At 51.6% G+C, this 21,337-nt stretch overlaps 1 protein-coding gene across 1 annotated transcript; it reads right to left on the bottom strand.

The window, feature by feature from the left end:
* Positions 1–784: 784 nt before the first annotated feature.
* Positions 785–17,423, bottom strand: DVL3 (dishevelled segment polarity protein 3). The gene is made up of 16 exons (XM_028486105.2): positions 17,182–17,423; positions 11,389–11,458; positions 10,739–10,860; positions 10,509–10,618; positions 10,251–10,386; positions 9,980–10,073; positions 9,695–9,764; positions 8,907–9,046; positions 8,663–8,739; positions 8,487–8,554; positions 8,182–8,331; positions 7,451–7,582; positions 7,092–7,259; positions 3,823–4,038; positions 3,313–3,723; positions 785–2,459 (listed from the first exon to the last, which is right to left on the bottom strand). The coding sequence occupies exons 1-16, from the start codon at positions 17,340–17,342 to the stop codon at positions 2,428–2,430; spliced, it is 2,157 nt and encodes a 718-aa protein (XP_028341906.1). The 5' UTR covers positions 17,343–17,423; the 3' UTR covers positions 785–2,427.
* Positions 17,424–21,337: the final 3,914 nt, after the last annotated feature.

Below are 21,337 nucleotides of genomic sequence, written 5' to 3'. Positions count from 1 at the left end.
CACACACACACCTTGGCAGTAGAAGCGTTTGTGCTGACTTTACTGCTTTATAACACCACCTCTGATTTTCCCAAGCTTTTTTGCATGATATATTTGTTCTAGACATGAGCCTTTTCCCAGGGATCAAGACCCAAGGTAGGGGGCAGGGAGTGAGGCGGCAAATATTTGGAAGAAACTAGCTAAAGCTTTTCAAAAATATGTCTGTGTTCTGCCTCAGCTATACCTATGTGACTGTGAGCTCCTCAAGGCCAGGAGGACCTGTGCGCCTTCTAGTGACAGGCATATATGTTGCTTAAAAAACCGTTGGCAAGTTGAATTTAATCGGACATGGGATTTGAAATCCCTTCTCTGATGGACAGTTAATCTTCATATCCAAGCTGAGAAGAAGAGACAGAGCCAAGCTTGTCACATGAAAGGCCTTCCTGGCTCTTGCAGGACCTGAAGAACATCTGTTGGCTCTTCTCTTTCTGTAGGAAAAGATACCCTGCTGCCTTCCCTAGGCAGGGCTGAGCCCATCATGAGAGGAACGAAGGGCACCAAACGGTAAACCTAGTCGCAAACCTTACTGTTCCTAGCATCCTCCTGCTAGAAGCCAGAATATGGCAGGATGATCTGACTTCCTGCAAATCGGGGTCACAACCCAAAGCCATTAAATGACTGAATACAGGCACTTCTAATTCTTGAACCAGCACTCAAGATTTACTCCTACCTTTCCAAAAGCTTCGTCCTCAGTACATATCCTAAACCCCTACCAATTTAGAATAAATAATAATAATAATAGTAATAATAACAATAGCTACCATTTATTGAGCACCTATTCTACTGTGTGCCAGGCACTGTGCTAGGCACTTTTCGTACAATATCTAACTTAAATCCTCACAACAACCCTGTGAGGTAGGTATTATTATCATCATTTTACATATGAGGAAACTGAGGCTCAGAGAGACTGAATAACTCTCTTATCACACAACCAAAAAGTAGTAGAGCTGGGATTCAAACCCAGAATAACCTGACTCCAAATCCCATGCTCCTGTGAACTAGAGTAGAGGCAGAGGGGAGAGGAAGGGCCAAATTCAAGAAAGATTGTTGGAGTGGAATGGATATGATATACTGACTAGTAAAATATGGGAGGGAATTTAAGCCCATAAATGTTTCTAGCTGGTGAGCCTATGAAGAGTGTGATGAAGGTAACCAGGATAGGAATTCAGAAGGAACACACTTCGGGGGGGGGGGAGGAAATGAGTTGAGTCCATGTGGACATGTCCATGGAGAGGTCCCAGTGGGTGATAAAAACACAGATCTAAAGATCTGTGAGGGAAGTTAGGGCTGGAGATACATATTTGGGAATCACCAGCTTATTAGTGGCAGTTGAGGACGTCAGGATGGATGATACCGTTTCGGGGGTAAATACAGAAGAAAGAGAAGTGGACCAGAGATAAAATACAGGGACCCTGAAGGCATGAGCAATAGCGGAGGAATCCTCAAGAGAGTCAGAGACGGAAGAATCAGAGGAAGAGAAGTACAGGAGGCAGCCCTATAGTGGTGGCTAGAGGAAACCATGGTCTGGGTTGGGAGCAAACCTAGAGCTCCCAGAAGAAAGGCAAGACTGAGTCACACTTCTAACACAGCCCTCATGCACCCCAAATCCCAGGGAATATTTGTTAAATGAATGAATGCCAAAATACCCCTACCCTGGATTGCTTCAAGACCTGGAGCTTAGGACTTCATCTTACGCTTGACATCCCAGACCTAAAAATATGGAAGCCTAGGTGAGCCAGAATTTATAGAAGAGGCTCACAGAGAAAGTCATGATTTGGCTTAAATGGGAGAATAAGGTAAAAACTAAAACTTGGCACTCTGTCTGGAAGTCCCAGAAGTCCCTCCCCCTGCCCAACCTTGCTCTGGGTTATTATGGTGATGGTGAAAACACAGGAGGGTGTGTGGGGTGCGGGGCAGGGTGAGAACAGCCTGTCAGTTGCCCAGGGGGTCCTGCGCTGAGCCCAACCTGAGAACCAGATTATGGGCTTTAACCAGATAGAAATATTATGGGGACATGTGTGGGAGGTTTGAGGGCTATGAAGAAAGGGAGAGAGAAATCAGGGGACCAGCCCCACGACCTAGGAGCGGACTGGGAGAGAGGGTCCAGCCCTCTGGTCAGGGACCAGCCCTGAGGCTTAAGTGAACTTGCATAGGCACGTGTGTGTTGGGGCAGGGGGTGGGGGAGGTGTGTGTGAGAAAGAGGGAGAGAGGGAAAGAGAGAGAGAGTCTCTCACACATGGGCGAGAGGCTGGGTGCTCCTCAGAAGCCTAGTGACTCAACGGGTTAAAGTGTGGGTATGGGGGCTGAAATATCCTTGGGAAGCCCTGAGGGGCTGCTGAAGCAGGGTTCCTGGTCTCCTCGGAGGCTGGGCCTCCCCTCGCTGGGGGCTCACAGAAAGTCAAACAGCCCGAAATTCTTGGCTGCTCCAGGCCCAGGAAAAATTGGGGGAGGAAAAAAGAAAGAAAAGAAATGTTTCAGGCCCCGAGGTGAGATGAGCCTGCTGGTTAGTAGGGTTAGGGTCTGAAGGAACCAGCACACCGGGCAGGCATGGGGCAGCAGCGGGGCTGGGTATAGAGCACAGATGCTCCCTGGAATCCACTAGCAGCTCAGGCAACTGAGGGGGCCCTCTGGGCTTCTGCTAAGGTTGAGCGCAGGTGGAGTTAGTATGGATGGTTACTGGAAGTGACTACAGCTCTAGGGTGCAGGGGCTGAGGCAGTAGCAAGGGCAGTTAGGAGGAGGGGCAGAGGAAGCAAGTCTTTTTTTTTTTGGTATCAGTATTAAGGGGAAAAACCAAGAAATCGGCCTGCATGCTTGAGGGGATGGGTTAATAGAGGGATGATGCAGCTGAATGAATGGTGAAAAAGAACTGAGGGAGGGAAAGTGGGGATGAGGGGTATGCAGGCCCTCAAGGGCACGGCTGGGTCAGCTCCTGAAGTGGGTGTGGTGGTGGTGATGGCAGGGTGGTAAGGAGCAGCACCAGCAGTTTGGGTCCCAGGGACACGAAGGATCCCGGGAAGTCCTGTGCAGCGGTTAGTGGGCAGAGGAACAAGCCGGGGCTGGTGGCAGGTTAGGGGTTGCAGTGGCGATCAGGTGCACCCTGCCCTCGCTGCACCCAGCGAGCGGTTAGCGAGCATGGATTTAGTTCCATTTATTTCCCTTTCAGGTACCAAAGTAAAAAAGACGGACGGAGAGAGGGACACGGCCTGCCCGGGGCGGGGTGGGATGGAAGTGGGGAAGGGGCCCTGCTCACATCACATCCACAAAGAACTCACTGGGGTTTCCCATGGCCATGCGGAATGACTGTCTGCTGGCGGTCAGTTCAGGGGGCACGGAGGCCAGGTCGCGGCCCGGAGGGGCTCCCGGGGGCCCCATGGCCGCGGGCGGTGGGGGCATCATCAGCATGGGAGGGCCATAGAGAGGGGGCACCCCGGGGGGGCCGTAGCTCGGATGCGTGTGATGGCTGCGCAGGCTGCTGGCCAGCGAGTGGTGGCTGCGGTGGCTGTGCTCGCTGGCGGCAGGACCCGAGCGCTCGCTCGGCGCCCGCTCCCGCGCCCCCCGCAGGCTGCTGCGGGTCGTGTGGTCCGACTCGCTGCCGCTACCGCCCGACTTCGAGTCCCCGGTCTTCGGATCCTTCTCCTTCCGCCGGTCGCTGCCGCTACGGTTGGAGCCACTGCTCCGGCTGCCTGCAGGGGACAGGCAGGGACGGGGTGGGGGACACTCAGAGCTTGCAGAGGAAGCCTGGGGCTCGCCTGGGGCTCCCTCCACGACCCCCGCCGCCTTACCTTCACTGTGCTGACTGCTGGCGCTGCCCCCGCCATAGCTGTACCCCAGCTCGGGGAAGCCTGGGTGCGGGTTGTAGGGGTGCGGGGGCGGCGGGTACTGGTAAGGGAAAGCCATGGGCCAAGGGGCAGCCCCTGGGTGTGGCAGAGGGGCCAGCGTGTCCTGGTCGGAGGCGCCGCTGGAGCCATCATGATCGTGGAGGGAGAGGTTGGCCATGTCTGTGAAGGGGAAGGGAGGGCGTCTGAGCTGGGTCTATCCCATGCCTTCGCACCCGCAGTCAGCAGAGAGATGCCCAGCCTCGGCCCGGTGGGTGCGTTTGGGAAGACAGCGACAGCAGTGTCAGTGTCCCACCAGAACGGGAGGAGGGACATGCCAGAGATCTCTCACTCCTTCAGACCCCCTCTGTCAGCCTTCAGAGGTGGTGGGGAGGGAGACCCTGCAGAGCCAGCCCCCGAGAAAACCATCCCCAGGAAGGCCCTGAGTCACCACTTCAGATGCTCAGTGCCAAATCCGTTTCTCCTCCTTCCTCCGTGGGCTGGAGGAAGGGGCAAAACTCTTGTTTGGCAATCGTCCCCGTCTGTTTCCTTATGGGAAAGGTAGGGTGGGGAATTATGGGAGGCCGAAATACCAGACAGCCGCCAGCTACTGCATACCTGCACTTCCTCAGGTACAGTGCAAGCACTTCATCTCGTGCAAACGTTACCACCCCACGAGGAAGGTATTAGTCACACTTTTTCCAGATCAGGAAAGTCAAGTCCAGAGAGGTTAAATGACCAGCCTGAGGTCAACCCAAACTGCAGCCAGAGCAGAAGCTAAGAGTTGCTTACTTTCTCTTTACCCTTCCAGATGAGGGCATTAGTAAGGAGGAGGGAGCAGTTTGGGGAAATTTAGGTGAAATTTTGCCCTCCTCACTCAGGACTAAAAGAACACCCATTAAAAGCCAGAATGAACACAGGGCCTTTCAAAGCCTCCCCACACAGAAGGCCCTTGGCCCAGATCAATTTTCTGGTGCTTCTGGGGAGGGTGGGAGTGGGGTGGAAGGGTCCAGAAACAGAACAACTTAGATGCCTCCTCTGTGCTCTCCACCCCATTCCCAGCCAGGCCTAGTTCTTCACAGAACTTGAGTCACTGCACTAACATTACTTCTTTCATGACTCTGACTCCCCAGTAAACTGTGCACAGGCAAGGCTGCTCCCACCAATGTTGGAACTATCTGGAAGGGAGTGTAAGGGGCCACTAGACCTGCCTGCCTGAGACGCCCCTTGTTCACAGGTCCCTGGGGTGAACCTGCTCAGAGTGAACAGGTCCCTGGTTCTCTGGGACCCACCTGTACCAGGTCCCAGAGCTCTGAGAGAGCTGCAATTGCCCAGGAGCCAGCTGCTGGATACAGACTGAGCCCTTTGTTGCAAGCCCTTAAGGAAGCTGAGCCAACCTTACAGGGGAGAAGAGGTCAGGAGAGAGGGCTGAGGCAGCCTATGGAGTCTACCAGCCAAACCATCAACCAGTCAAGGCCGGCAGCTAGCATGAGAGGTGGTGGCGGTGGGAAGCAGGGGCGTGCCTCAGTGACCACTTCAGCCACCAGGCTGTCATCCCATGGGGAGTGACTGTGTGCTCCGGGGGTTACCCAGGTCCCCAGCTATTCCCTTTGAGCCTGCCGTACTCCCAGCTGAGGAGACCTCACCAGTGAGAAGGAAAAGACCTGTCCTGTCAGCATCTCCCTGAGCTCGGCTTCTGCTGGACTTGGTCCATGGGTAGGAGACCCAGAATGCCCCTGGGATGGAACAATGTCTCTCTGAGCAAAAGCCACAGCTATCCTGAGAAGCTTTATGTACCCATGAAGGTTTGGGGCCAGGGCTCACTTCTACTAATGATGATAATAATAGCCGTATTTGACTGAGTCTAAGAAGCCATTGATTATAAGATGCACCCCAATTTCAGAGATACTGAAATGTGAAAAAAATGTTCATCTTAGAATTAAATATATGATAAATGGACAACTTTTTAAGAGCAATTACTGTGGGCCAAACATGGTGCTAAAAGCATTACATACATTATCTTATATCATTCTCAAAACAGACCTATAAGTTTACTGTTATCTCCATCTTACAGATCAAGGAATCAAGGCACTGAGAGGCTGTGTCACTTACTCATGTTCACACAGTAAGGGTGGAGCTAAAATCTGAACTCAAAACTAACTCCAAAACCTTATGCATCTATTACTACTCCATGGGGCCATGCCAGAGCTGCTGAGGGACAGGGACCCCACCCAGCCTCCACCAGGGACTTGTGCTCCACAAGAACAACCTTTCTAGCCCCTAGAACCTAATCTGAAGCATTTTTGAGGGCTAGCTTTTGGACTCCAGCCAGCACCACTGGGCTGAGAGAAGGCTCCCTCAGGCAGGGGTGGCTGCTGGGGCCGTGCTTCAGCTCCCAATCCTGTGCACTGCTGTCCTGTTTTGAGGACTCCCCTTCCCGAGAGCTGTCCGCAGGCTCTGGAGAATGGGGGTTCCCTGCATACTTCTCCTACTTAATAACCCTCATTGGCTTTGTACTCTCTCAGGATCAAGTCCAAATTCCTTGGTACAGCTTACAGAGTCCTCTACAGCCTGGCCCTGACAGCTTTTCCAGCTTCACTGAGAGGCACAGCCCCACCCTGAGGGGTCTGAGGAGGCTGTGGACTTGAGGCCTCAGGCCAGCTCCAGGACGTCCTGCCTTAGTGGAAGCTGCTTGGTGCTGTGAGGGTGAGCAGGGGCCAAGGCTAGGAACTCTGTTTGGCCTTGCTGGGACAATGTTTCTGCAGCACCACACACCTAGGACAACCCTGATGGTGGGAAGAACAAAGGATCTGGAGCCAGAAAGACCTAGATCCAAGGCCTAGCTCCTCTGCTTCTAGCTGTGAAATGTGGGGTGGACTGCTTAACTTCTATAAGTCTCAGTTTCCTCATCTGAAAACAGGGATAGTAATCCATCTCCCCAAGGGTTGTGGGGAGGTTGTGAGGCTTGAATTGAGAGTGAGATGATGCTTTAGAAACAATCAGCACGGTGCCAGACACAGAGCAGGTACTTAGAAAATGCCAGCCCCCACAGGGGAATGTAGGGCAGGTAAAGAGGCTGGACTGGGCTCTGCTTCTACCACAGAACTGTCAGGTCTCGAGGTTCCCCCAGCTCTGCTACCCCCTCATCTGGGTTCCCTAGAGTCTGCTGCCACATCCCCGGGCAACTCCCCACTTCCAAGCAGGAGACAGGGCAAGGAGGTGGGGGAGGCACGTACTGCCACAGAGGTCGCCAAAGATGTAGTAGCACTGCTCAGAGAAGGTGATCTTGTTGACAGTGTGGCGGATGAAGCCGGCCTTCAGCAGGTTGCTGGCGTATTTGCGGGCCTCTCGCCGGTCAGTGAAGCCTTCCACGTTGTGGTACAGCCAGTCCACCACATCCGAGCCTGAGGGCAAGGCTGCCACTTGATTGGGAGGCCCACCTGACCTGGGCTCTTCTGGCCTCACAGAAGCCATGAGGCTGGTGCTGATTCCAGCTCAAAGGAGTGGCCCAAGGGAGTTCTTGGCCCCCCGCCCCGGCCTGCCCTGCCCCACCACTCTCCACCCTGTCCTTCATCCCACCATGGGGCCCTCTCACCGATGAAAGCGTTGGGGATGGTAATCTTGAGCCACATCCTGTCACGGACCTCCAGCCCAGATTCAGGGGAGGCCATGGCTTTTACGATGGCGGCCATGTCACTGTGGATGGACAGGTGGAAGTCGTCTAGGCCTGGGGGTAGGAGGGCAGAATGGTGAGGCAGAAAGGGGCTATGGAGCTAGGTACACAGAAGTTTGCATTCCAGCTCTACCACCTAATAGCATGGACCAATGTCAAGCAAATTACCGACTTGTTGGATACTCAGTTTCCTCTTCCATAAAAATAGGGACTTCAGTATCTATTGCACAGGATATTTAAAGAGAGAATTAAATAGTGTAAATGAAGGGGCTTAGCCCAGTGTATAATGCATGCTATGATAATAAAAAGGCAGTCATTTATTGAGTGCTTACTTTATGCCACACTGTGATTGATGCTTTACTTGTATCCGCTCATTAAACCCCCAGGAACCGGTAAAGTGCATATCATAGTCCCATTTTACAAGAGGAAACTGAGGCTTACTGAGTGCTCAGTACAGGTTCAGAAGCAAACTCTGTTCGGTGAGGGTCAGCATCCACTGAGGAGAACGGCAGAGTAAGGTAGCTGGAATGAACTGAGTCTCCTCCTCTCCAGCCCTCTCTGACGCTCAAGCAAGAGGCTCCAGGTGGGCCTTCAGCAGTCCCTCCCAGCTGGCCCTGTCTGCTGGGCCCCAGGGGTCAGGGTTGGACACTCACGCTCTGTGTCAGGGATGGAGCTGGTGATGGAGGAGCTGGTGGAGGTGATGGTGCTCAGGGAGGGGCTCATGCCGTAGGCAGGGAAGGTGCCGGTCATGGCTGCAGTGTGGGAGACCCAGGCTGCGGGGTCAATGGGCCGGATGGGCTCGCCTGCGGGGAGGATGAGGAGTCAGGGGCTGCCTGCCCTGCCTACTGCCTGGCCCAACAGGGTAGGTATGAGGGTTCAGGGTAACACGGAAGGAAGGAGAGATAGGGCTCACGTAGGTCAAGCACCAGCTTTAGGGCCAACTGCCCCAACCACTTACTCCTGGGCAGTGTGAAGCACCCACGTGGACTTGGGTCCCAGCACTTGGCTACAGTCAAGGTGATGGGCCTGAAAGCAAGGGTGTCCCTAGTAAGGGCAGGATGTGCGGAGGCCAAACCAAGCCCCTTGTCTGATAGCCAGAAATACCTGCCCCCTCCTCCCCAGTGCCATCCATACCCTGGTTTGTGCACAATCTCCCGCAGTACCCGGACCGCGTCGTCATTACTCATGTTCTCAAAGTTGATCTCGTTTACCTGGGAAAGAGGACCAGGAGTGGGATAAGCAGCTGTGCTGGGGAGGTGGGTAGGGAAGCTGAGTTTGGTGGGCTAGGGGGTCTTCCCCTTACCAAGAATCAGGGTACAGAAGGCATGGACATCTCCCCATCCCTATCCATACCACCACCCACGGTGGGCAATGGTACCTGTAACAGCATATCTCCTGGCTCGATGCGTCCATCAGCAGCCACGGCCCCCCCCTTCATGATAGAGCCAATGTAGATGCCTCCGTCACCACGCTCGTTGCTTTGGCCCACAATGGAGATACCCAAGAAGTTATACTTTTCTACAGGGAGTAACAAGACCTTGAGAGAGGAACAAAGTTCCTACCCAAATTCCAAGCCCCATAATAGAAAAGGGTAGAAAGGGACAAGAACTAACACTTATTGGACCTGAGTCAGGCACTGTATTCCACATGCTCAAACATGCTTTCACTTGATCCTTGTTGGCTATGAGATAGGGACTCAATCCTGTTTTACAGAGCAGACAACTGAGGTTCAGAGAATTTAAGTGACTTTTCTAAGCCATGAAGTGGCAGAGTCAGGATTCAAACTCAGATTTAAATCCCAAAGTTGTGGCTCTTTTCACTACATCCAGCTATCTCCTAAAGAAGAGCACCTAGGGTAGAAATCAGAGAGCAAGAACGCAGTGCCTGAAAAATGGGAAGGAGGGAGGAATCAGAAATCACTTCCTCTAGGAAGTCTTCCCGGATGCCATTCTCTGCGTCCATAGTTCTCTGTGCTTATCTCTGTCATATCTCTGTCATATCCCTGATCATGAGATACTGAAGTGATCAGTGTATGTACCAATTTATGCTTATGAAAGAGAACTTCTTGAGGGCAGGGAACGTAGCCTGTGCCTCTCTGAACTCCTCGAGTCTGCCCAGCGTCTGGCATGTAGCAGGTGCTCACGAGAGTTGTTTCACCAGACTCACCCATGTTGAGAGTGACCGTGATGATGTTGAGAGACATGGTGGAGTCCGTGATGCTGCTGAAGGACGAGGACTGGAACAGACAGAGGCCCTGAGCAGCAGGCAGTGCTGGCAGGAACTCACTGTTCCCACCTAGCTCCGCCTCAAGGTGAGCCCTTAGCACCACCTCCCCTCTCAGGTTCTAAACCCTGACCCAAGGGGAGGGGTCTAAGGAAGCACAGACTCTGGCCCTGCCTGGGCAGGAGGGCTCGGTCTGCTCCCACCCACCCTAACCTCTCAGGTCCATACCCTCTCAATCCGCGAAACCTTCTGCTTCCGCCGCCGCCGCTTGTGTCTTCTCATCAGGCGTGAGGCGCTGCTCTGCTCTGTGGAGCTGCTGAACCTGTGGGGCCCACAGTCATTCCCCACCGAGCCGGCCCAGCCCTGCCCCATAAGAGACACCGCAGGGCCCAGGTCCCCCCAACCAAGCCCAGGTCCCGCCCAGGGGCCCAGCATCCTCAGGGTTCAGGGCTCCTCCGGGGTCACCTGTCCCACAGTACCCATGAAACCAAAGCCCCACCTGCTGGTGGAGTCATCCTCATCTGAATCAAAGAAGCTGGTGGTTTCCAACTCGCTGCTCATAAGGGTGGATGAGCTGTCATACCCCCCTGGCTCTCGCCGCCGCTCCCCCTTTGCAGTTCCATTTAGCCGGGTTGCTGCAGGGGATGGAGGCAGCTGGGTTCACAGATGTAGGAGAGAAGGAGAAGAGAGGAAGGAGCAGGGGGTGGGAGGAGGAAGGGGTGGGGGTGGGGAAGGTGTCTGTTCAGGGAAGACGCACTGTGCTCTGGGCCATCCCTCCGTCGTGGCCGCTCTCGCTGGGCAGACACCAAGGAGTCAGTCTCTGTGTCATTGTCCAGGTTCTCCTGGCTACCCCCACCAGCATGAGGGCTGCAGGGAAGAGAGGACTTGGTGGGGGAGGGGGCAGGCTGGGGGCTCCCTCCCCCAGCCCTGAGCTGAGCTGACGCAGCCCTCCCCCATGGGCCCTTCCCACACTCAGGTCACACTCACTGGAAGGATGGGGGCCGGGAGTCCCCAATGCCTCCTGTGCGCTCCATGGGCGGTGGCAGTTCCGATGGGTTGTCAGCACAGAAGGGAGCTGGCTCTGGGTGTGAGCCCTCAGCCGACACCAGCTGATGGGGAGAAAATGCATGGGTAGTAGGGCGCAGGGGCCCCAGGGAAAAGGGGATAGTTGGCTTCTGGCAGGGCATGAGACTTGGGGAGAATGAAGCAGGGGACATGCAGGGAGAAGAAACAGGACTGTGTTAGGTCAGCTGAGATGAGGAATGGACCCACTGCTGGGTTGATGAGGAGGCTGGGAGGCATGGGTTGGTGAAGTGGGATGGGGGCAGAGGACAAGAGTCAGAGGTCCAAGGTAGAGGTCGGCAAGTGACAGAAGGGAACCTGAGGCAAAGTACCTCAGAGGACATAGGAGACGTTTTTGTCTCCAACGTGTATTTCTGTCTCTCTCTTTTCCCCTTTCTCACAACTCCCTCACTTTTCACCAAAGCTATAGAATCTGGGGTGAGACACAGTTCAGTTAGAAAACTCAAGGAAGATTCAGATACTGAAGCATAAAACCACAGTCTCAGCAATGCCTCTCCTCCATCCAGCCCACTGCAGGAATGCAGGTGGAGAGAGGGCTGAGGGGGGCTCCTTACCCAGGACACCACCCGGCCATTGAAGCAGGGCAACTTGGCATTGTCGTCCGAGATCTCCTCCTTCACCACTCTGCAGGGAAAGGTGGGTGTCAGAGCGAGCTTTCTGAGGTGGAAATGGAGGCATCCTCACAAGCCCAACTCTCAGGGGCTCCTCTACCCTAAACTGGGAATCAAACCACCAGCATAAGCCTGTTCAAATGGGAGCAGGGATGGGCTGACCAGGGACAGCTCTTTGTCACCACCAGGAAGACACCAGCCATGCCTAGGGCAGCTGCCTTCCTGGGGCATCCTCTTGGTCATCTGGTGATTGCAAATTACACCTGACAAATCACTGTCCCCAATGAGTGCAGTCGCCCCCTAGAATCTCGAGAGCTGTACCCATCCCCAACAATGGCTCTCCTGGGCTGGACTTTATCTTTCCCTCTGACCCTAAACTAGGAAAAAGCACACCCATATCACTGTTCCTCCCTTCTCATTTGGGAATCCTAATATTCTTCTGGGAGATGTGGATGAGGAATTTAAGGAAATTAGGAAAGAGAAGGGGAGAAGGCATTTACAAAACATCCTCTACTGCCACTATGACATTAGTAACAACTGCTCTCATATATTGAGCGTGTATTGGGTTGGCCAAAAAGTGCGTTCGGATTTTTCCGTAACATCTTATGGAAAAACCCCAAGGAACTTTTTGGCCAACCCAATATTACGGGCCAAGCACAAAGCTAAGTACTTTACTTGTATCACTTCGTTTAACATTCATAGCAATGTTATAAAATAGATACAGATGGGGAAACCAAGGCTCAGTAGGTTCAGAAATTTACCTACAGTCACACGATTAATAAGTGAAGAGCTGGAATTTGAATCCTGGTCAGCCTGATTCCAAAGCCTTTATTCTTACCTATTATACCATCTTATCTCCCTGTAGTTAGAATGTATAATCTTCACATCAGCCTCATTGTATAGACCATATGATCCTGATTTTATGAATAAGGAAACTGAGAAACAATCAGTAACTTGTTCGTCACAGAGCTAGATGTCAAGAGCTGGAATTCCACCCCAAGCTCGTCTGACTCCAAACCCCATATTCTTTCCATGGTATTTCACATTCTTTCCCATACAGTGAGAGAGGTGATGTGGGTCTGTGTGGAGGGTGACGGTGTGGGAGACAGTGATGTGGGACATGGGGTGGTGGATGGGGGGAGGGTAAGATGTAGTCTCAGGCATGTAGTTTGGCCTGGGGCATGCAGTGAGGCAAGAAGTCAGACCACAACTACAATATGGGGCCAGGAAAGGCAACAGAAAAGCTTGAGGCCTGCACCCCCAGACTGATCAAATACCCCAGGAGCACAGAGCTAGAAAGCTGTGATCAGGGGCAAGAGGAAAACACATGCCTGGAGTTAAGAGCAGAGAGGGAAGACAGCAAGGAAGGAGGCTGGGAAGCCCAGTCCTCCCTTTTTCTTAAAGCAGCTCCTGCCCAGAGCTCGGGACGTGCTTGGCTTCTTGTGATGCTCACATTCTTGGACTCACAGCCAAGTTCGAAGGCTGAGCCTGCCCTCCTCCCTCCCCTTCAGCTTTGGCTCCTCCACTGTTTCCAACCCCACAGCAACCCCAAGAAAGCAGCTCAAATCATCCTGCTCAGGCCCACCATGGCAGAAAGCCTGGAGACAGAACAAGCTAGAAAACAGGGACACAGAGATTGCTCAGACCCACTAGCCAGTCTGACCACAGGGCACCCCAAGCTTGCAGCCCCCATGGGAAATGGGGCTCAAATTAAAACGAGGTATGTGGGTCACGTGGCAGGGACTGTGATCTGCTTTGGAGAGGGTCTCAGCAGCCCTGTGGTGGGAAACTGCTGCTGAGGCCCCACCACACAGCTCAGCACTACAGATGTTTCCTCTCTTTCTGGGGGTCACCGACAGGTCACCAAGGCTCTGCTGACTCACAATGATCAGCTGATCTTCGGGAGCCTTGGGGGACCTCAGACAGTCCTCCCCCTCCCGCTGTGGAGCTGAATGGCTCAGGGTTCTGCAGCATTTATGCACTCACATACACACACACCCCCCAAGTGGAGTCGGACAAATCTGGGTTCAAATTCCAATTCTGCCACTTATTAGCCCTCCTATCTTAGAGAGGTTTCTTGACTTTTCCAAGCCTTTGTCTCATCTGGGTAAGTGAGATTTGTAAGTGCCTGGCATGGTCCAGGCATACACTAAAAACTAGTTACTAACTTTGTCAATTTTTTGCGGGATCCATACTCTTTCTAACTAGGTGTAAGGTTCGAAGGGCAGGGACCAAATAAATCTGCTTATCACTCATTGTTCATTCAATTAAAAAGCCTTTGCCAGGAGCCCAGTGGGCTTTAAGTTTTGTGCTTGCCATTGCATGGATCTCAAGAAGCATTAGACCTGGAGCCTGCCTTGTCCTCGGAGGTTACTGTCCAATGCATAGTTCACGTGAGTATATTGCAAGTGAGAAGTGATCAGAGCTTTAAGAGCAGCAGATGTGTTCACTGGACAGACATCTGCTGAGTATTATTTAGTGTTAGGTCTTGGCTAGGAGCTGGGTAGGTATAAGGATAAATAGGAATAAGTGCCATAACTTTAAAAGTGCAACCCAGAGGAAAGGAGAATTTGGACCTGGAGAAGACAAGGGAAGAGAAGTACTCCAGGTAGAAGGCCCAGAGACAGGCTAGTGTGTGACATGGAGCGGGGAGCAAAACAGTTAGTGGCCTGACTTCCCATGTTATTCCTCCCATGGCTCAAGGCCCCTCAAGTGGTGGTACCTTGTTCTTCCATCCACCATCTCCTCAGTGCTGAAAATGTTTAATTCTTCTTCCATATCCCAAATGATTTAAGAGGGTTGGACCTACCCTGAGCTTGACAAATACTTCTGGAGACCAGATGGGAGATGGGAATCCTCAAGTCTTACACACCAGAACCCCAGAGAGCGAGCCTGGAGAGCTGGAGGAGATGGCAGCCTTCCTCCTCTGACCCACTTTCCCATCTGTCAGCAGAGGTTGCTGGCCCTTGCCAGACCTCCCTCTCATGGGGCTGGGATAAGGGGCAGCCCTATCACCTATACAGTTTGCCAAGGCTCAGCATCTCCCTCAGAGAGGATGTACCTATTAAATGATGATGATAATACCTACAATTGTGTGATTAATGCCTTAGACTTTGGAACCAGGTTCCTAATAAGCTCTGCCACTTATTAGCTGTGTGACCTTGGGTAAGTAAGTTACTTAAGTTTTTGGTGCTCTAGTTTCCTCATCTATAAACTGGAGATATTACTACATATTCCACAGGACTGTAAAGAGCATTGAATGAGTAAAGATTTGAAAGTCATTTAGATCAGTGTCTGCACACCGTAAGCACCATAAAAAGAGTTTGATAAATAAATGAAATACATATATAAATATACATTCCTCAGCTGTTAGTCCTCTGTGACAAGACAGCCCTACCAGGTCTCCTGATCCTTCTAGGAATAAAAACAAAATCAATCTTCTCCACTTCATTTTTACCACTGTTCGCAACCCTGCTAAAATGGCCTACTCTAATATTTTGCAAAAGATGGTTCAAGTTCAAGTACCACTGATGAATGTAAGATGGATTCAGGTGTATCTGAATGAATGTTTAATTCAAGAGTTAAATATTTATTTTGAACATATTTTAGAAAGAAATATAAATAGCATATCAGACCTGTGGTTTCTATTATTGACTAGGTCAAATTAAGAAAATGTGAGTGGGCTGACAGTGGATTTAAAGAACAATATTAAGTCAACAGTGAGCGGATATAATGGGGGTTAGGCCTGGCTTGACAGCAGCCTGGGGAGAGTGGGAGGCAGCCCACAGAGGTCTAGGTTTAGGAGGTGGGGGCTAGGCCCAGTGGACTCTGGGATGAGTGGGAGCTGGAGACACAGGTCTAACCCAGTCCCTCAAGGCACCTGACCCCAGGGTGGCCGCAGCGTACTGAAATGCAGCTGATTCTCCCCTATCTCATACGCTGAGGCAGTATCTTGGTCTCTTCTAACTCCATTCTTCCTTTATCAGACCAAGGCATCTGCCCACCTTACTCCCACCCCTTGCAGATGGATCCCTCTTCAGCATCTTCCAATCAGGGGTCTCTGTCTCTGGACTGAAGCCAGACAATCATTACTACACTAGGAGTACCCAACCCCAAGGCAGGAACAACAACAGAAACAAGAATAGAAGCCGCATAGCACTTCCCACTGTACAAAGCACTTTCACACATATGAGCTCTTGGGCTCAACAAACCCTGAGTTCCAAGGGGAAATGTGACAGCAAAACATGCAGAAGACAGAAAAGGTGCTAGCATCCCAGAGCCAGGAGGGCCGGGGTCCTTGGAGAGAAGCCAGGCTGATGAACACGGGGGAGAAGAATTTCTCCCCTCACTCAGCTCTGGGCCTCAGCTCTAAAGAGCAGCGCAGGCCTCAGGCTAGGCTGGAGAGGGGGCCTTTAGGCCGGGAGGGCCCGGGAAGGCCTTCCCCGCAGGACTCCAGGCCCAGTGCCCAGTTAGTGAGGGGCAGGCTAGTGTGGGGGGCCTCCCCCTCCCCCAGTCCCCTGGGAGTTGGGGGGGGCAGTGAGGGGATCCACCAGGCTCCCCCTCCCAGGCCAGCTGCTACAGAACCTTCCGGCTCCAACATTCCATCCCCTCTTAAAGGGGAAGTCACTGCTTCCAAACTCCGCCCGTCCAAAGCCCTGCAGCTGGGTGGAGAAGACCCCTCCAGGGAGGGGAGGATGAACACCAAGAGACCCTTCCTGGCCCTCCCATGAAGAGGCCCAAGTTCTGTGAGGGAATCTGCACCTGGGCTAGTGGGGAATCCTCCTCAGGGGTGAGGCGCTCTGCTCCCTGACAACATCCCGAACAGCCCACAAGGGACAGGGGAGACAGCTAAGTAAACATCAGAGCTGCAGGCCTTAGCTTACAGCCTGAGCACCCCCCAGCCAGTGCAAAGTCCCACAGCATAGTCCTTAGATGCTCCATATTCCAAATATGGCTCTGAGAGTTGTGGAGCTGAAAAGATGGAGAAGGCGAAGGCCGAGTGCCAAACACCCCAAGTCTCTGCTAGAAAGGTGGCTCTGTTGGCAGGAGGAGGGTTGGGAAGAGGCCCAAGTTCTGTGAGGGAATCTGCACCTGGGCTAGTGGGGAATCCTCCTCAGGGGTGAGGCGCTCTGCTCCCTGACAACATCCCGAACAGCCCACAAGGGACAGGGGAGACAGCTAAGTAAACATCAGAGCTGCAGGCCTTAGCTTACAGCCTGAGCACCCCCCAGCCAGTGCAAAGTCCCACAGCATAGTCCTTAGATGCTCCATATTCCAAATATGGCTCTGAGAGTTGTGGAGCTGAAAAGATGGAGAAGGCGAAGGCCGAGTGCCAAACACCCCAAGTCTCTGCTAGAAAGGTGGCTCTGTTGGCAGGAGGAGGGTTGGGAACTGTGCTCTGGAACGGGTGGGGGGGGGAAGGTGTGTCTGTGTGGGCCGCTGGTCTCTGAGGAGGTGAGGGGGCTTGACTGCGCTGGAACTGACTGCTCTTAGGGAGTTGTACGTCCCCTTAAACGAGGGGACCAAGGTCCCCCACAAGAGGGGAAAGGCGAGTCCCTAGAGGGGCTGGAACTCCAGCCTCTGAAAAAGCCAATGGGGACCAAATGGCCGAGTCGCCCCTAGAATCCAAAGTAGGGGTAGAAGCCAGTGTAGCAAGGGGAATCCGAACTGGCCGAGTGGGCCCCTAGAAGCCGGAGGGGCCGGGGTCCCCCGGAGGCGAGGCGGGGCCATCCTCACCCGAAATCGTCGTCCATAGACTTGAAGAAGAACTTATAGCTGGGTCGCTGCAGAACGCCCTTAAAGTCCGCCAAGGTGACGCGCTCGGCGGGCAGGGGCAGCTTCACTAGGTACGGCGTCTCCTGCCCGTCCAGGTGGTAGATGATCTTAGTCTCGCCCATGGCTCCGGCCTCGGGCCCGGCGGCCCGCACGCTGCCTGCTCGGGCGCCGGGGCCGGGCCTGGGCCTCTCCGGCGGCGGCGGCGGCGGCGGTCGGCGCGGCCCAGCGGCTCAGCCCAGCTCCGCGGCCGGCCGCGGAGCCAGCTCCCTTGTTCTCCGGCCGCTCCCGGGTCCCAGCGCCGCCTGCCGCCGTCGCGGCCGCCGCTTCCGCTCCCCACTCTCCCGGCTCTGCTGGCGACGGCGACTCTTCCGGTGGCCGCGGCCCTCCCGGCTCTTGGCTGCAGCCCGGTCCACTCCCCGCCCCCGCCCCAGGCGCGGCTCCGCCCCGGCGCGGCCCCACCCCCGGCTGCCGCCGAGCCGCGCTGGCCTCGCGGCAGATGGCCTGGCCCTCGGCCGTACCCCGCAGACACCCCGCCCAGCCACCGGGCGGTGCTCAGCTCCTGCGCTCTGGTCCCAGGCCCAGAGGGGAGCGTGGCGGCGGTCGCCTACGCCCCCAAGGATGGAAGGGCAGATCTCTCCAGCCCGCGTTCCCGGACTCTTCAAGGCCCTGGCTCCGGACCCAAGGGGGATCGGCTGCTTCTCTGCAGCTGGGGAGGGATGTAATGTAGGGGTCGCCTTGCTTTCTGAGAAGGGACGGGGGGCGCGGTTTTGACCATGTATCGCTGGAGAAAAGGGACCTCAACATGGCCTTTTAGGGTCTGTTGAGAAGCATAGCTGGTATCACTGAGTCTACCAAACAACTCCTTAAGGTCAGAACAAGATCGAGTTGATTCCTTCTTATAACTTCAGTACCTAGGTGTAAAGCAGTGGTTTAATAAATGGGTTGAATGCAGAATGAGTACAGGAATGAAGATGCGTGTGAGACTGGGACATTAAGTCTCAAGCCAGAACTGTAACAGGGGAAAGAGTAATATGGGTGGTCAGAGAAGGCCTCTTCCATTTGAGTTAATACCTAGAACTAATGAGGAAGCAGCTATAAGAAGGTCTGGTCTGGGGGAAGAGCATTCTAGGCAGAGGGCACAGCGAGGTATAAAGGCCCAAGGCAAGAATAAACTTACCAAATTTGAGGAACAAAAAGAAAGCCATTGTGACTACAATGATAGTGGTAAATGACGCTGTAAAGGTAGACTGGGACCAGACCACATAGGTCCTTTTAGGCCACAGTAACAAATATGGGCTTCTCCCACTCCATTTTGTATACTGTTGCCAAATTAGCATTTCAAGATGAAGGACCTCTTTCAGATGCCTCTTCAACTCAGAAACCTCTCCACATTCCGAAATGCCTTCCAAATATCCTTAGCATGATATTCAAAGCTCTCCATAATCTAACCTCTACCTACCTTTACAGCCTTTTTTTCATTATATCCTGACTAAAGTTTTGACTTAAGCAATTCAACCTACTTGCCAGCCCCTGCACACACCTTGTTTATTTTTATTTCATACCTTTCCCTCTACTTTAAAATTTCATCAAAGTAATATGTGTGCATAGACAAATATTAAGAAAACTTACAGCAGCCCTGTCTCATTTCCCTCCCCACCCCCACCCCAGTGTACATTTTTTTAGCTCATATTATTTCTTGATATATGCATTCTAGACATTACTTATTGATTTCCAATTTTGATTGATGGATTTACCTTTCTTCCACCTCCCCCTAACCTCTTAAAATTATAAGATCACAGTTTTTGGTTAAGATAATATAGTACTTATATTACTTATAAGATAATATAGTATTGACATTTTGACTATGAATAAATGCTTCCTTTACAACGTTTCCTCCTGGCATAATCATTTTTTTAAAAAATTAACTTTTGGCTCCCTTGGGTCTTTGTTGCTGCGCGCGGGCTTTCTCTAGTTGCTGCGAGCTGGGGCTACGCTTCCTTGCAGTGTGTGGGTTTCTCATTGTGGTGGCTTCTCTTATTGCAGAGCACGGGGTCTAGGCGCGTGGGCTTCAGTAGCTGTGGCTTGTGGGCTCTAGAGCGCAGCAGGCTCAGTAGCTGCGGCGCACACGCTTAGTTGCTCTGCGGCATGTGGGATCTTCCTGGACCAGGGCTCAAACCCGTGTCCCTGCACTGGCAGGTGGATTCTTAACCACTGCACCACGAGGAAGTCCCAGCATTAATCATTGCTTTGCTTTTTCATTTTTTTTTCTATAGTGTACCTATCATTAAATCTTTCCATATAATCCAATAGGTTCTCAATTCATATTTTACTCATTCAGTCAAATGTATTGGATAATCCGTTTTCTTTCCTGGGGGCTTCCATTCCATTGCTCTGGTCTGCACTGCTGGCTGTCTCAGCCTGTGAACAGCTGTCATCCTGGGACTTCTCTGCATCATTCTCAGAACTCCCTTTACCTCTCCTCTGTGTTGGATCCCAGTTTCTTGGATACTTCACTCCTTTGTTTAGTAAAGCACATCCTTTGGTAGTTCCCCTTGAAAGCACGGGAAATAAAAACTTGTGGCAGGGGGAACTATAATGGAAAAGAATCTGAAAAAAGTATATATTGATATAAAACTGAATCACTTTGCTGTACACCCGAAACTAACACTGCATTGTAAATCAACTATACTTCAATAAAAAGTTGTTTGTTTTGAAAAAAATTTTTAAATTTGGGGAGAAACTTGAAAAGATGAAAGTATGATTCTGAGTTGAAAGTAATTTTCCTTCAGAATTCTGAAAGCATCACTCCATTGTCTTCTAGCTTCCAGTGTTGCTATTTAGTGATCAGTATGATCTCTTTCCTAGGCACTTGTTTTTAATTCTTTGTAAGTCTTTAGGAAGTTCTCTTTATCCCTGGGGTTCTCAAATTTCTTGGTGATGTGCCTTGGTGCTCATTCACTGTGCTAGGCATTGGGCCAGCCCTACCCATCTAGAAATTCAACAGTATTTTCTTGAATTATTTAATAACATCACTACCATTTTTCCTTTCTTTCTGCAACTCCTGTTAGATGTTGTACCTTCTGGATTGATCCTTTTATCTTTTTCTCCTTTATCATCCATTTCATTTTATTTTCAAATGATTTCACCTTTTTGTAACATTTTCTTAACATTATTTCCAAACTTTCCCCTATCCAATTGTATAGGTAAAATATTCACAATTAAAAATTCAATAAGTATATAAGGGTGGACATATAATTTCCCTATTTGGTTCTGTAGTCCTCCAGTTCTCAGCAGGAAAATTCATATAGTTTTTTAATTTCTAAGAGCTCTTTTGTTCTCTAATTCTTCCTTTTCATAGCACTTTATTCATAGACACAATATTTTCCCTGAGTTTTGAGAATTATAGCCTTTTCCCCCCCTAAAGTTTTCAAAAAGCTCCCTTTGTCAGTTTCCTTGGTTTCAATTTTCTGTTTGTTTTGGTCTCTGCCTTTCATATGTTGCAAGTTTCTTCAAATGTCTGGTGGCCTTTAACAGTCTATTCACATGTAAGAGTGAGATACTAAAAATCTGTTTGGAAGTTCTGTCCGTGTACACAGGCTTATTAACTAACAGGCTTCAGTGTACGGTGAGTGGTGAGCGGTGAGCAGAGGAAAGATGGCTTTTTTTTTTTTTTGAAACAAAATTATAAGTATTTGTAGGGCTTTTGTCCACAATTATTTAGTTATTTTTGGCCTGGGGGTATAAGCCAGTGTGTGCTGACATTCAGAGCTCTACCACTCATATACTTTCATTTAATCCCTCATTTTCAATCTAGCCCCTCAATCCCATCCCCACCATGTCTCCTATCGAATCTAGAGGTTCTAAAGATTTATTTTCCCTAAGGTTCTGAAATTTCGTGGTGTTACTTTGTTCATTATGCTGGGCACTCATGGGCTCTTGTTAGTGTAGAAACTCATGACCTTTGGGTTTAGGAAACCTTCATAAATATTTCTCTGAAAATTTCCTCCCCACCATTTCTCCAGACTAAATCTCCCATTTCTTGCAGAGGAGAAGTAGGGGTAATCACTTGGTTGGATCAGATAAAGTGGGGACCTGGGGGAGCTTTTTCTCATACAGA

This window comes from Physeter macrocephalus, unplaced genomic scaffold, assembly GCF_002837175.3.
Source record: "Physeter macrocephalus isolate SW-GA unplaced genomic scaffold, ASM283717v5 random_722, whole genome shotgun sequence".
Taxonomy (NCBI): domain Eukaryota; kingdom Metazoa; phylum Chordata; class Mammalia; order Artiodactyla; family Physeteridae; genus Physeter; species Physeter macrocephalus.
This window is presented reverse-complemented; position numbering and strand designations above follow the sequence as displayed.